General features: G+C 59.7%; 1 protein-coding gene across 1 annotated transcript in view; it reads right to left on the bottom strand.

Moving 5' to 3' along the window:
* Positions 1 to 2320: 2320 nt before the first annotated feature.
* CELSR1 (cadherin EGF LAG seven-pass G-type receptor 1) overlaps positions 2321 to 15759 on the bottom strand; it is a gene marked incomplete at its 5' end in the record, with an annotated part of 123796 nt that continues 110357 nt past the window's right edge. Inside the window, 12 exons of the mRNA XM_045290688.1 lie at positions 2321 to 4068; positions 4733 to 4997; positions 5192 to 5368; positions 5653 to 5820; positions 6181 to 6284; positions 6378 to 6472; positions 6665 to 6790; positions 7318 to 7444; positions 7762 to 7841; positions 8119 to 8231; positions 9003 to 9177; positions 13961 to 14161. Coding sequence (XP_045146623.1) covers positions 4044 to 4068; positions 4733 to 4997; positions 5192 to 5368; positions 5653 to 5820; positions 6181 to 6284; positions 6378 to 6472; positions 6665 to 6790; positions 7318 to 7444; positions 7762 to 7841; positions 8119 to 8231; positions 9003 to 9177; positions 13961 to 14161 — 1656 coding nt within the window. The remainder of the gene's footprint in view (positions 4069 to 4732; positions 4998 to 5191; positions 5369 to 5652; positions 5821 to 6180; positions 6285 to 6377; positions 6473 to 6664; positions 6791 to 7317; positions 7445 to 7761; positions 7842 to 8118; positions 8232 to 9002; positions 9178 to 13960; positions 14162 to 15759) is intronic.

Below are 15759 nucleotides of genomic sequence, written 5' to 3'. Positions count from 1 at the left end.
CAGAAGACAGTCGATTATTCCGATGACGTGTGCAGAGAACTAGAGTTGGAAACAAAAAAGGAGAACACACTCCGCAAAGATCAAGCTGAAAGAACTGAAGGAAAACTTAAGCCTCGAGCTGCAATCTCCGAGCATTCTGTGGCCAAAATAGTTAAAGGTGTAGGAATCCTCAAAAGAAGAGAGAAGGAACACACTACCAGGAGGAATGAGTCAGTAGCCAGCCACCTCAAGAGGCAGCATATGATGTGGGGCTAATGGTGCTGAGGGGAGAGGCCCAAGCTGCCCTGGAGGTGGCTGCCGCCGCTGCCTGGTACCATCCAATCCGTTCCGACCGATTCCAACTGTATGCTCAGCAGAAGGAAACACTACCTGGTCTTGTGCCATCCCACCATTGTTCCTAAGCCCGTTGCAGTCACTGTGTTAATCCATCTTGTCGAAGACCTTCCTCTTGTTCACTGCCCCTTCCCCTTACCTAGCATGATGTCCCCTCCACACTGGAGGCATTAGTGAAAAATAAGGCTCCGGGAATTGATGGAATACCAATCGAAATGCTTCCACAAACCGATGAAGCACTGGAAGCCCTTGCTTGTCTATGCCAAGCAATTTGAGAGACAGCTACCTGGCCTCCTGACTAAAAGAAAGCCGCCTTGTGTCCACTCCAAAGAAAAGCGGCCCAACAGAGTGCAGAAATTACCACACAATAATCATTAAGATCACATGCACGTGCAATTTTGCTGAAGATAATTCAAGGCAGGTTGCAGCAGGACACCAATGGGAAGCTTACCAGATAACCAAACCAGATGCGGAAGAAGACGTGGAACAAGGGGTGTCATTGCTGATGCGAGATGGCTTGGCTGAAAGCAGGGAACGCCAGAAAGAGGCGTAACACAAGCTCTGGATCACGCTGAGAGGAATGGGGGTTTCAGAACACGCCTCGTTGTGCCCCAGCAGAACCTGTACACAGACCACGTCATTAAAGCAAGGGTACCTTGTGTGGTTTAGAATCAGGGAAGGCATGTGCCGGCTGTATGCTTTCACCATCCTTACTCCACCCGCATGCTGAGGAGCTGGGCTACTGAAGAACTCAGCATCAGGTTGGAGGAAGGCTTATTGATAATCGGTGATAGGCAGGTGACACGACCTCGCTGAAAGCAAGGGCACTTGAAGACCTTGATAATGCCATGAAATGTCCATCTTGAGAGAGACTAAGGAGCTTCATGGCTACTAGGAGTTAGGAAGCGTGCAGTAGTCATGGGGAGGGACCGCTAGAGGATACAGGTTTATTTGGGGGCTGATAGAACGGTCTGGAGTGATATGGTGGTTTTGACTGCACAAGTTTGCAAAAATACTAAAAACAATGGAGTTTAACACTTTAAAAGGCAAATAATCGGGTATGTGGATTACATTTAAAAGCGGGGTGGTGGTGTCTGTGGAACTTGACAAATGATTCCAAACATTCGCATGAGAAGCGTTTGCTCCAAAGACAGAGTAAGAAGGAGCGCGCTCACTGAATGGAAGCTTCTGGAAGGTGACGGAATTCAGAAATCACTAGGAGAAGAGCTCGTAAGGCCAGCCCTTCGTACGGCTCAGGGGACATCAGGGGAGCCCAGGCGGGCAAAGGAAATTAAAAAAGGTATTAGCTGTGCTGCTGCTCACTTTGACCCACTGTTCACGTTGACCCGTGAACGGCAGTCCCAGAGCCTCTTCCTGGGTAGGGAGCTGGCGGATGGAGGACTCGGGAAACTCGCTCTCAACCACCAGGAACGATGGGAACTGAAGAGCAGAGGGAGGGCGAACGCCTGGGAAAGGGTGGAGCAAGCTCGGGGCCACGGACCTGAACCACAGGGCCACCACCCAAGTCACCGGACTCCCGGAAAGAGAAAGACGCTGGTGCAGAGACAGGATTTGAAGAGATACTGGCAGAACGCTCGCCCAGGACAGCAAAAGACCGAAAACCACAGATCCAAGCTGCTCAGGACCCCGCACCCCAGGGCCTGTCTATCCAGGCTGCCGGGGCCCAGGGAAGGGGGCAGAAAGGTCTAGCAGTGCCTCCAGCCTCAGCATCCCAAGACAGTCCTGTCGACCACTGCCCTCTGACTCAGCGACCGCAGAGTCAGTCTTCATGAGCGCAGACAGCGTCAGCGTTCTCCGGAGTGCCTGGTGGGTTTGAACCACTGACCTTCCGGTCCCGCCAGCACCTTGTATATGCCCCCCCAACCCCGCCCACGTGTTCCTCCCCCACCACCCCCTGCCCCACAGCTGCCTTAGGAAGGGGGAGGGGTGGGTAGTAGAAGAGAACAGAGCACAGCACAAGTACAAATTCAAAAATCTTAATTTATTGTAGACTCTTCTCAATTCCAGTGTTCTGAACATTAATAAATATACATTTGTTTAAAAAAAAAGCCTCCAGTGTCTAATCTCTCATAAAGTTTTAAGTCATAAAAATAGGTTTAAATTCTGTCTTAATAAAAAAAGACAATGGTTTGGGTTTTTTTGGTAACAGTTCTCAACCAGTCAAACAGGAACCACACCTCACGGGGCAGGGTGCAGCCAGTCCAGAGGGGCAGGTTTAAGGACAAGCACAGACGGCTCTTCACTGAGCAGACGTCTCCTGGGCGGTGAGCGTCCTCCCCTGGCCGCACGCCCTGAAGGCACATTTGTGATGAAGTCCGGAGGCCGAGGAGCAGATGCTGATCTCATCCTGCCGTGAGCTGAGCTCAGGAGCACAGCCTGCGGGCTCTCACTGGGATACACTGCCCTCAGCGCCAGCGCACGGTGTGCGCGCCCGGACTTGGTCTGCCGCGATTCACGGGCGTCAGCAGCTGCTTCTGCTCAGGCGGGTGGGCACCGTAGCGGGGAACAAAGGCAACCCAAGAGAAACCCTGTCTGAAAGGCTCTGGGCCCTGTGCCACAGCCCCTGGGGTGCCTGCCGAGCCCAGGACAGTCCCAGCTGGTCCTTGGTTGGTGTGGGTTTCCAAGACAGTGTGGTCACCCATGAAAAGTGTGACTCTGGCTTTGTCCCTTGGCACAATTGGCCATTTGAAGCGAAAAGAAGTAATTGGTCAGCCCCAGGGATGGAGGGGGCTGGGGGGTGGCCTCCAGCCAACCCTAGGTCCTGGGAACGTCAGAGCTGAGAAGTTGGCAGCCACTAGTGTGACGCCTGGGGAGGCCCCGGGCCTCAGGTGGGCGCGTGTGAAGGGGAGCAGGGGAGAAAGGCTGTGCCCATCTGCTGGCCATGCAGAGGGGAGGGGGCAGGGTCCCGGGAGGCCCAATAGGGCCTGAGAGCCTGGGAGGCCCAGGAGGCCCGATAGGGCCTGAGAGTTAACTGGCTAAGCTTGTCATCGAGGCTCAGGAGTGACAATCCTGGAGCTGCCTAGAGGGTCACCAGTCGCAGGTCACCAGTCCACAGGCCCAGGTCCGCGGTGCTGGAGGAGCGGAGCACGCTGCACACTAGCGCAGCGCAGGAGGCAGCCGGTGCGGAGGTCCGTCAGCCATGTCCTGACGTCGCAGCCAGGCTGTCCCAGTCTCTGACCGGCCGGCTGTCTGTTCTCGGCCCACGGGCGACTGTGCAATCTCTCTTTGGCAAGCGCCCGGTCCACAGTGTCTGTGTCCACACTCGGTACAAACCGCCCAACAGCCCGCGGGGTCTCCAAGCACCTGCACCTTCTTGGAGCAGCCATGCAGGCAGGAGGTTGCTGCCACTGTGGGCCTGGGTGCCCGCTCAGGCGGATGGACCCTTGCCCTTCCTGTGCCTGTCCTGTGCCTCTGAGCCCTGGCAGGTGACGGCCTGGGCAGGTGGCCCCCTGCTATGAGCGTTTTCTGGCGGGCCAGCATCCTGGTGCAGCTCTGTCCCGCCTGAGGACGTCGCCCTCACGCCTGTGTGGCCTTTGGCACTTGTCACGGGGTCCGATGGGCTCATGCACCTGGCTGGCAGAGGCCGCAGGGCTGCCACTTCGGGGGTCCCCCACCCAGGGCCGGCCTCACTGGAAGGCCATGGACTGCCCACTCGGAGTGATGGCCTCACCTCAGGGTTTCCTGATGGTTCAAATTGAAGTTTCGTTACTGCCTCTGTGCGTGGGAAGAAGCCAGGAGGCGGCAGAAGGTCAGTGACAAGGGTCACTGCTGCCCACTGAGCCATGTCTCAGGGCAGGGCAGGGTGACCACGAGGTCCCTGGCACTGGGCCCACCGGGGCTGGAATGATGTGTCCCCTGCGGCGGCCTCAGCACACAGGAGGCTCTAAGGTTGGAAGCCAGACCACTTTGATTGAACACGGAGGCGGCTGAGAAGGCCTGGCCCCTTTGTTCCTGGGGCCATGAGCCAGGAGGGGGCAGGGAGAGGTCCCTGGGCTAGGCCAGGGCAGGTCCACCCCTGCAGCGGGCCTCTCTGGCCTCAGTCTCCTCAGTGGTCATCACATGGGATGGTAATGAGCTCAAAGGCACTGGTGATAGCAGCTAAAGGCTCACTGCCAGGGAGTCCACTCTGTTATGGCTGGACTGTCCCCACCGGCTTCTGAGACTGTCAGTCTGTATGGGAGCAGACAGCCTCATCTTTCTCCCTTGGAGTGGCTGGTGGATTTGAACCCCAGAACGGGCAGCATTCAGCCGAGAGGTCCCAGTCCTGGGTCTCAGGGAGACTCCAGGGATCTGGCTACTCCAACCCCCAGGGAGCCCAGGACCCAGGGCCCAAACTACGTGACTGAAGGCCCACCCGGCCCCACTACCAAGCACTCACTCAGAGTCGGCACCGTTGGCCTGGGCACTTCCGGCCCGCACGTGCATGGCCACCCCATTGAGGTGCTCCCGCACCGGCTCCCGGGGCGGCGGGCTTTTGAGTGTGACACCGCAGTCCAGGGGGGCACGAGAACCCCCATCACGGGAGCCCAGCGAGGACGTCGGTGAGGAGCTCTGGTCCCCGTCGGCCAGCTTGTCCCGCAGTCGGGCCTTTGGGGTCTTCTCGGTCAGTGGGGGAGGGTAGGTGACCCTGTTTTTCAAGATGCCTGGGCCAGGGGGTGAGAGGGACGAGTGGTCACTTCCAGGCGGGAGCCAAGGGTGGGGCCAGCTCCAAGAGGGATCAACGCCTGCGGGTCTCAGGCAGGAGACCTCTCCACCCACACTGCAGGGCCCACCCTGTGAGGCCCCAGGTCCCCACCCTCACCACAAGGACCACCCCCGGGCCCTTGCCCTTCGGCACCTTTCCTCTGCTCTGTGTGTGGAGGTGGCAGCGGGCCAGCTGGCCGCTCTGGGTGCATCTCCACGCTGACCTTGGTCTCCACCTTCAGGCGGGGCTTCTCGCCCGGCTCCTCCCCATCACTTCCAGCCAGACTCCCGTCCGGCCAGTCAGCATCAATGTGATTGGCTGCAGGGTCCACTGGGGCACAAACAGAGGGCCGGGCCCAGCCCGACGCTCAGGTCTCTGCCCCACAGAGCTCTGGGTCCACCCTCTCTCGGTCACTCTGGACCTCCAGGCCTGGCAGTGATAGCAGGGAGGGCAGGTCCTCAGACGGCTGGGCTACTGTAGGTCTGCCAGGGGGGCCCTGGGGGTGGTGTGTGTGTGTGTGTGTGTGTGTGTGTGTGTGTGTGTGTGTGTGTGACCCAACCCCTGCCAACCCCAGTGACCAGGTCACCCTGCAGTCTTCCTGTCTGCCCACTCACCTTTGGGGGTGCTGTGGACAGGGCCTTGGCCACGGGCCTGGGGCGTGGCAGGGTCCCACTGGTCCTCAGCCTCCACACCTTCGTCCTCACTGTCGGACGAGTGGGAAGAGGCATAGGAACTGCTCTGCTCGTCCAGAGAGAGCTCGCTGTCCGAGTCGGAGTCTCGGCCTGCGGTGGGGACAGGAGACAGGCTCAGACCCCGCTCTGGCCCCAACGGTATTCCCAGCCATCCGAGTTGTCTGTCCTAAGCCCTGGGGGGGTGACCAACAACAGTGGCGGCAGCACTGGTCTCAAACAAAGGGACGGCGATCACCGATCATCGTGAGGGCAGCCTGGGCTCTGCAGGGGTCAGGGGCGTGGAGAGGCAGAAGGGACTTGAGGGGAGATGGCACCTGACATCCCCCCCCCCACACACACACACACGAGCGCCTGTGGCGTTTCTGTCGCTGCAGCATGAAATGGCTCAGCCACCACTCAGGGCTGCCCACTGTTCCCCAGGGTGTGGGGACACTGGGTGCTGGGACCTACCATGGGACTTCTTGGTGTTCCTGTGGGCAAAGGGTGCTGAGGGCTCCCCGTGACTGCCCCTCACTGGCCCCGAGGGTGCGCTGTGCTTCTGGGCCATTTCGTCCCTACAGAGGTTGGGGGGTCTCAGCGCTGGGGCACACCGCCACAGCACACACACTGACAAGAGGGGTGGGCACCGGGCCCCCACACAGCCTGACCTCAGGGTGCTGTCCAGCGAGGCGGTGGACTCTCCCAGGGCCGTGCGGTACATGTTCGGTTCCTCGCTGTATGTGTGGTTACAGTCAAGGGAGCGCTGGGGGGCAGTGGGGGGGGGCAGCGGGTCAGTGGCATAGTTCTGGACCCCGTGAGACCTCGGCTGCCAGCGACCACAGCAGGCTGCCCCTGCCCACCCAGCCAGGGGGTGGGTGGCCAGGTGCCTCTCAGGCTCCAGGAGCCCACAGGTGGAGGGGCGCAGTGCCACTCCCAAAGACAAGCCTGGCCCTACCGTCAGCAGCGTGGCCCGCGTGGTGGCTGAGTCGTCTGGGTGCGGCTTCTTGCCCGAGAGCAGCCCCCTCAGGTGCTTTCGGACCTCCCTGCTGAGCACGCAGTGGAAGAGGAGCACGAAGAGGCCCTGCAGGTGGATGGACGGTCAGGGCACCCCAGGGCCCCAGGGGCACAGCTGCAGGCAGGGCGCAGCCCGGAGGAGTTCGGACCGTGCCCTGGTGGTTGGGGCTGTACAGGCTTCCTGCGTGGGCGGTAAGTGGTAGGGGGGCTCCGCCATCACCCCCACATGTTGGGCCACCAAAGACACAGGCACCGTACAGCCTGCCTGTCCTAGGCCAGCGAGGGCCCGGTCCCTGGACTGCCCCCTTGGGACGGGCACAGAAGATGCCCCACTCATGCAGATGCCCCACCCACCCGGCTCACATGGCCCCACCCCTGCCGCACAGACAGGCCTATCCCACCCTAGACCCCACCTTGCTGAAAACTCCGTCCCCAGTTTGGATGGCCCCGCCCCACGCAAGTGCCCCACCCACATATGGCCCTGCCCCACAGATATCCCGCCCCACAGGAAGCTCCGCCCCCCCAGCTCAGCCGGCCACACCCCACCCAGATGCCCAGGAAGCCCGTCCCACCAGACGCCCCGCCCTCGCCCACCTGTAAGCAGCTGAAGACAGCGAAGAGGTAGTGGAAGGCCAGCCCGTCCTGGTTCACGGCCAGCAGCCCCAGCAGCCAGGTGGCGCTGACCAGCAGCAGCAGCAGGAAGGAGGTCCTTAGCAGGGAGCTGGGTGGCCGGGTGGGGGGGTGCTGCTGAGCGTCCTGCTGCTCCCCCCAACCTCAGTTTCCCCATTGAACACCCCTCAAGGGCTGTGGGACCTCCTGCCCTGCCCCCTGCCTCCATTTCCCCACCTGTAAGGGGCGTGGCCACTCCACGCCTGAGGGCTGGTGAAAGAGATGGACCCTAAAGGACCTGGTGCCTCAACGTGGGTGTGGCCTAAAGCCCTCTCCAGCAGGTCCAGGCGGAGGGTTGGATGGCCAGAGTCCTCTCTGGGTCAGCCAGGCTCAGTGGACCCCGCCCCCATCAGGCAGTCACCCACTTACACGACACCCTTCCTCTCATAGTAGTGGCGCTTCCTCAGGCAGGCCACCCTGGCGGACAGCACAAAGAGGCCTGTGTCGACCTGGAAAACAGGGCAGTCAAGATGCCGGGCATGCTGGCCTGGGGCAATTCAGGGTCCCAGGGGCAGTGGACGGCTGTCCCCCAGTGTCCCTGGCCCAGCCCTGCATGCCCATTCAGTGGACCATGGACAGAAGGGACATCCCGAGTCAATGTGAGGACGGGTGGGAGTTGATCTGGCCGCGCTAGGCACTGGGATCGTCCTGCCCTAGGCTGCCCAAGCAACTGGGCTGGTGGCCTGCTGGGGGCCCCTGTGTCCCACGTCCCCAAGCCGCACTCACGATGATCACTGCCCCGATGGGCCCAGCCAAGCTCCAGATGAGGGTGTCTCTGAGGGACAGCCAGCAGAAGTCGGGGTTCCCGTAGCCCTGGGGGTCCAGGCCCACTGCCAGCCCTGGACACAACAGGGAGGGGACAGTGAGGGGCACTGAGGCCGAGGGAGCCCACACGGCTCCCTCCAGGCAAGGTTCCTGTGGGGCCTGTGACAGGGCTGTCCATGTGGGCAGTGTGCACCCCTTCAAGGTACTCCCAGGGACGGGCTCACATGGTCCAGGGACAGCGGTCACCCATCCTCCTATTCTCCATCCAACCACCCATCCATCTGTCCGTCTGTTCATCCATTCTTCATCCATCCACCTTCCCATTATCTATGCATGTACACACACACATACACAATACACACACATATATATATTCACCTGTCCATACACCTATCCATCCATTCACCCACCTGTCCACCTATCCATCCACACTTACCTCCCTACAGTCACCCATCCATCCATATACCGATGATCGACTCACACCCACCAATTCACCCAGCCACCCACCCACAAATACATGCATTTATTCTCCCCTCCAAACACTTGTCCAAGCGCTCACTACTAATCTACACAGCTACCCACCCACCCATCCACACTTCAGCCCATCCATCCAACCAGTCGCACACACATGCACACATGTATCTATCCACCCATCTACCTACTCACCCACCCAGCTCCCAGCCCTCCAGCTCCCACCCCAGAACCCACTGGGCAGACACTGAATTCTCTGTGGGGTGCTGGAAGCAGAGGCTGAGTGTGGGGACCATCTGTCTGTGCAGAAGGGGGGCTGGTTAAGCGTCAGGGCTGGTACTGGGGTCTCTGGGCCATTGGCGGCCTGAACTTACCGACGATGACAGCGGGGACACCCCAGCCCACCACGTAGTAGAAGCGCATGGGCCCCGTGTCGATGTTTCGGGCCTCGGTTAGCATGCGGTAGACGTGCAGGCCCTCCACGAAGGTCCAGGCGAAGGAGCTCATGTGCCCGTAGTGCAGGATGATGGCCACCACCGTGCACACGAACTGCGGGGCAGTCAGCGCAGGCCCGTCAGGGCGCCCCACTCCACCCTGGCACCTGCCTGCTGCAGCCCCACCCAGCCGGAGGTCCCCCTTCCCCCAAGGCCTGCAAGAAGGAAGGTCAAGTGAGATGGCCCTTCCTGCCCATCACGGGGTCCCAGTCCCACTCAGGGGCCTCATGTCCAGCCAGCCACTACCCGACTCAGCCTGTCTTGGGAGCGGGTGGTAAACTGCTCGTTTGTGCCAGATAATGTGGCAAGCTGACTTCTGGATGATTCTATGCTTTTCCGAGCTGGCCTTTTGTTTAGAATGAAAAAGTACTGTGGGGGTGGGCATGCTGGTAGGGGGGCGGCCCTTAGACTCTTGCCTGTGTCTGAGCAGCCGAGCCCTGGTCTCCAGGGCACTGTGGTGTGGATGGGGCGGGGAGCTCCTGGTTTTGTGCCCCTTACTCTTGGGTAAGAACAGGTTAGTTTCCGGAACCTTCTGTTCTCTCCAGGGCCAGCAACCCTGTGCTGGTGTGTATCCCCCGGGAGATGGACTTGGCTTCTGTGGAGCGGCTGTGGACAGTGCACCCTGGGCCCTGGGGGTCTCCCTAACCTTAGGAAGGCTGAGGGAGAATGGGGCATTGTGAGGAGACCTGGGGCCTTGTGCCTTCTCGGCAGTCTCTGAGGTCCTTCTAGCAAATCTGTCCACAGACTTTAGCTCCAGACTTAGAGACACCAGCCCCCACCCCCATCCCCACAGTCTCTCCTGGTCCTTCTAGAACAGTGGTTCTCAACCTGTGGGTCGCAACTCCTTTGGGGGTCTAACGGCCCTTTCACAGGGGTCACCTGATTCATCACAGTGGCAAAATTACAGTGATGAAGTAGCATAATTTTATGGTTGGGGGTCACCACCATATGAGGAACTGTATGAAAGGGCCGAAGCATTAGGAAGGTTGTGAGAACCACTGTTCTACAAGGACCTGGCGGGACTTAAATGGTCCACTTGTTCTGCCCTGGCTCCCCTCTGGGTTCCAGATAGTCTGACCAGGAGAGCCCCTGGCCACTTCCCTTCAGTTGGGGCCCCACTCAGACACATTCTCCCGGGAAGGGGATGCCTCAGCCCTGGCCATTGGCGGGCCAGGTGGGTAACAGAGTCAGGGGAGGTCTGGCTTGAGCTTTCAGGTAACTCCATGTGCCTTGCCCACGTGCCTCCCAGTAGCCAGGAGCCAGAGGCATCTAAGGGGCTGTTTTAGCATTCACCTGACAAGCTGTTCCCATCAGGGGATCTCCAGGGGGGCCTGAGAAAGGTTGCCAAGGTCACCATCTTTCTAAAGCCGAGAGCCAGGCCCCTGAGTGCGCTCAAAGCACCCATCTGTCAGCAGCCAAGCGCTTAACTGTGTGCACCACTCAGGGGTCAGCTCACTGCCCCGAGTCCATGCCGACTCACAGCGACCCCATAGGACAGGGCAGAACTGCCCCTGTGGGGTTTTGAGACTGTCCCTCTTCGTGGGAGTCGAAAACCAAGTCTTTCTCCTTCAGAATGGCTGGTGGTTTCCAACTGCTGACTTTGTGGTTGGCAGCCACGGCATAGCCACTAGGCCACCATATGGTTAGCATCACAGCTATCAAATGCCTTCCAACCAGAGTCAAAGCAGGTGCCAGCAAGACCATGACTGAGGCTAGGCCTTGGGATTGGACGCCAGGCCAGGCCAGAGAGAGTGGGAACGGGCAGGGGCGAGGTGGCCAGCTTGGCCGCCTACATCAGACACTCCAGCACTCCCAGGAGGTGGGGGGAGGTCATAACAGACAGACAGGAGGCCTGTTTCCTAAACGACGGTGCAGAACAAACCCACAAAACCGCACTCTGAACCCCAACTTCCAGTTTCACGGGGCTGTGCACGCCTAGGCAATGCTCTGTGCCCGCCCCTGCCAGCGGAAGGCCTGCCGACAAGCTCTTGCCTGCAGGCCGTCTGGGCACAGGGGACGCCTGGCCTGGTGGGGTGTGGCTGGGAGCTCACAGGGAGCCCGGCACCCAGCCAAGCCCAGGTGTGCCGGCGCCTGCTCCTCTCCCCTCGTGGGCAGGTGTATGACTCACTGCTTCCCAGCCATGGGACAGCCTGTCCTCGGCTCCCAAGTGCCACCTCCTTGTCCCCAATCCCACTTTCCCCTCTCTTGAACCAATTCCAGAACACAGTTGAAGGCTTGCAGCCAACGCCCCACCTGCCTGATCAAGAAGCAGACCCCATGCCCTAGTTTACCCTGCTGGGGGAGGGGCAGTGCAATGGTTTCTGGGGGGCACCCCCTGAGGGCATCAGGGTTTCACTTGACAAATGCTTGAGGATTTGGGTGGCACTGGACCCAAGTCCCTGCTGAGAAGCCCCGGTGCCTGGCAACAGAACCCTCTGAAGGTCACAGGGCTGCCATACGCCATCTTTACCTGGGTTGGGGGGCGGGAGGCTTGCCCACTTCAGGGCGGTCCTGAGAGGTCCCACACCTGCAACCAGCCAGGCAGAGCGGCCTTCGTCCTATCGTTCATTCTGCTTCCTTTCCCGGACCCTGCCCATCCCCACGGGACCACTCTGTACTGACGGGGGCCGCCCACACTCCAGCTGGAACCTTGGGCAGCCCCCAGTAGGTGAGTCCAACCTCGTCCACATGCTGTCAGTCCATTTATCTGCATCTCAAGCTGTGATACACACATCTCATCCATTGGTCCATCCATTTGTCCACCTACCCATTATCCACCCACCTATCCCGTCACCTGTCATCCACCCATCCATCCATCCACCCATCCATCTATCCATCCACCCAACCACCCATTCATCCATCCATCCGTCCGTCCGTCCGTCCGTCCATCCATCCATCCATCCACCCATCCATCTATCCATCCACCCATGCACCCATTCATCCATCCATCCGTCCGTCCGTCTGTCCGTCCATCCATCCATCCATCCACCCACCCACCATCTATCTGGTCTCCTGTCCACTCTTCTTTATAGGGATCTTTGGTCACTCCTTTCTCCTGGGTGCCCGGTTGGACCTCACTCTCGCCCTTCTCCTCATACCTGCTGCCCGGCCTCAGGCTCTGAGCTTCAGCTCCACCCACCAGACCTGTGAAGGTACGGTCCTGCCTGCTCTCTGACCTCTGGTGGCTTCCCTTCCCTCCACTGCTGGGACGGTTGCTCTCAACTGCATCCCTGCTCGTGGCCCTGGAAGCCGTTCCTCAGTCTGCAGGAGGCGGACACTGTGCCTCGTCTTTGGATCACCTGGTCCCAACGCCTCCTTGACGCCTCCACTGGATGGCAAAGGGGTGGCCCTGCTCAACCCTTCCCTGTCCTCCGCTTCACCCAACACAGTGCCCCACCCACCAAGAGGGCGCCATTTGGACACCTGACGTGTCAGGCCCAGGGCTGGAAGGTGGGTTCCCTGAGGGCAGGATGGAGGTGGTCCTGGGTAGGTCTGGGGTAGATTCAAGGTGGCGGCCATGCCAGCAGTAGATGGTGTTGTGATCAACTGTGCCCAGCCCCCAGCAAGGCACAGCTGAGACTCTTGGCTCTTTGCTCTCCTGGGGAGGCCGGGGATTGGGGGGGGGGGCAGTGGCCAGGGTGGTCTCTGAGCTCCCTGGAGTCACCGCACATGGATGTATGACAGTCAGCCAGCGGGTTCTTAGGTCACTACTTCATGTAGGACCCGTGGTATGTCACATGTACATCACACGCACACGCGTGCACACACACACAGGCATACACACTGATTTTTCTGAAGCAGACTGTCACTCTACTAAGCTGCCTCTGCATGGACTTCAACCTCCAGCTTCCTGGTCAGCAGCTGAGCTTTCTACCCACTCACCCCACCCAGGGACTCTGCTCCGGCCACAGGGGTCCCCCGAGGTGGGTGGCGAACACAGCAGCGGCAGACGCCTGCACCTAGTGGGTGTTCACTTTGCACAGTGTGTGAGCGGCAGTGCAGAGAGCAGGACCCGGCTTGCCCGGTGTCGGGTGACCTGGGGGCCAGAAGTCACAGTGCGCTCACTACTTCCCAAGTCTGCCCTGGGTGGGTGGGTTGGGGAGCCACCTGGGCGGGGTCCCGGGTGGAGCTGCCAGAACCGCCAGCTGGGTAAGGGGCTGCACGGTAAGCCGAGTGAGTCCGCTGTTGTTTGTCGGGGGCTCCGGGTCACACCTCTACATTTCACCCTGAGAAACAGGTCTCCAGGGAGCGTGCTTCCTGGGGGTGACGAGTGGGGGCAGGAGCTGCAGGGCAGGGTTGGCGCGTGAGGCTGTGGTTACCTGTGTCTGCGATCAAGAGTCCCCCTTCCCCCCCCCGAACTGACCTTCTCCCCTCCTGCCCTGATGCAAGCTGAAAGGCAGGGGTTGGGAACAAGGGGTTCTGAGCCTTGCCATCCAGGAAAAACACAACTCGCTTGCTGGACCTCCTGAGCCGTGTACCCCAGGATCCCTACTGTGGGTGCCACCCCACTGCAGGAGGCCTAGCTTTCAAGGGAGCTGAGCTGATTTTCCAGATGTCGGGTGGGGATGGGCACCCCTCACAGGACTGGGGTCTTGCCCGGTGTCTGCCTCAGAAAGAGGGGGCCCGACCCCTGGCAAGGCTCCCCAGACACCCATATGGGGCTCAATGTCCCTGAGGCCCAGCGATCAGCCCCAGGACCACGAGCTGCCACTGCCCACAGCATCACGGCTGGCCCCACAGCATCACACTGTGATGAGCGCAGCGCCCACGCGCAGGTGAGGTCTCACCATCGTCCCGGGCGGGCAGCCTGCTGGGGACCTAGGTGGCGGCAGCCTTACCGGGTTCTCCGTCTGGTTGATCCCAACCCCGAAGACCAGCTGGGAGCAGAAGAGGGCAGCGGCAAGGTTCTTGTGGACGCTGTGCAGGTTGGAGCGCAGCGTCCGGACCAGCGTCAGCAGGACGAAGGCCACCAGCAGGGCCATCAGTGACAAGCACAGGGCGGCGTAGGTGACGATCTTCAGAGGCAGGACCTCGCCATGCTTCAGGGTCAGCAAGAGGTAGAGGAAGTCAGGGCTGAGACCAGGCTGGGACATGTGCGTCACACCCGCATCACACACAGACATAAACAAACACACACACATACATACATACACAGACACATATATACCTACACGCACATATATATACACACACTCCCACACACTAGCTGGTGACATCTCCACTGGTCAGGTGACTTGGGACAGCACCCCAAGCCCACCAGCCAGCCCCCCAGGAGATGCCGACCCTGCCACCCCGAATTCTGTGCCAGGAAACATCTTCCAACCACACCCTCCATCCCTGCTACAGGCAGCCTGCCGGAGCTGGGCAGGTCTGCCTGTTTCGGAGCTCCGGACAACAGGGCTCAGTACTCTGGCAGGCAGGGGGGTTCACTGTCCTCCCCAAATGTGGGCTGGAACCCACCTCTGGCTGCACAACAGTCAGAGCGCTGGCTGCTCACCCCCAAGTCAGCAGATCCCACCCACTGCCGCTCCCAGGGAGCCCAACCACCTGCTTCTGTAATTCCAAGCGGCTCCCTGAGACCTTGTGGGCAGACCTGCTGTCATACAGGGTGCTGGCTGTGTGTCAGACCTGACCTCGGCTCCCGCTGTGCTGCCACTGGGAGGGCGGGTTCCTGGCCGTGTTAAGGAGGCCGAGGCCCTGCAGGGTGGGTCTTAAGCCTGATCACCACCGAATGGGTAATGGTAGAAGGTAGTCCTACCTATCAGTTATGACCATGTGATCAATGGCAAAAGTGAGGTTTGTGATTGTCAGTATTTCTCTTTTCTATGTGCTTATTGGATCTTTCCTTTGTTCATGTACAGTATACCAGATACCAATAGATTCCGTGTGTTTCCATGTGTACGGATGGTAGCTGTATGATGTTAAGTGTGTGATTTCATTAATGTCTAGAAATTGATATGGCTAAAGAAGTGTGTACAGGTGCCAAGTTGGCAAGGGGTGGACTGTCATAGTTAGGTTTGCTGTGGCAACTAGGCCAATAGGAACGTGTGGGCAGAGTTTAATCAGGTCACAGCTGATTGGAGGGTGACTGAGATAAATGAAGACAGCCAGCATCCCATTTTCCTCATGCTCGCTGGTGATCAGACCAGCGTGCTGCTGCTTTAGCTAGTTCGCGGCCTCAACCTATGTGCTAAACTACCTGTGGGCCAAGCCAACCCATGGACCGGGTCACTACAGCTTGAGGCTCCTTCAAGACCTGCTTCTCCACGCTGCTGGTACGTACATCACTTGAGCTTGAGGCTGGTGGATGCGGTTGCCCTACATTGCTTACGTTTGACATCCCATCTGGGATCCCTGACTCGCTAAGCTTCGGAGCTACTGACTGGCCCACCCTGCTGTTTGCTGCATATGGCGGCCTCTGCCTGTCTTGCCGGAAGGAGACAGGCTCCGTCCACCTTGGACCAAGCAACCCATGGGAGTTGAAGGACTCTCATTCCATTAAGTGTTCCATGAAAGTGAGTTGAACTGAGCCCTCTGTCCTGCTGTGTGGACTGTGCAAACCTACCCTCTTACAGCCATAGAACCAGAGTGTCCAGCGTTTGCTTCTTGAGAGAGCCCTGCCTAACACAGCAGGGAC

This window comes from Echinops telfairi, unplaced genomic scaffold, assembly GCF_000313985.2.
Source record: "Echinops telfairi isolate 266 unplaced genomic scaffold, ASM31398v2 ScPeMD7_2;HRSCAF=8, whole genome shotgun sequence".
Lineage (NCBI taxonomy): Eukaryota > Metazoa > Chordata > Mammalia > Afrosoricida > Tenrecidae > Echinops > Echinops telfairi.
The sequence above is the reverse complement of the archived record's forward strand: the minus strand, read 5'-3'. Positions and strand labels throughout refer to the sequence as shown.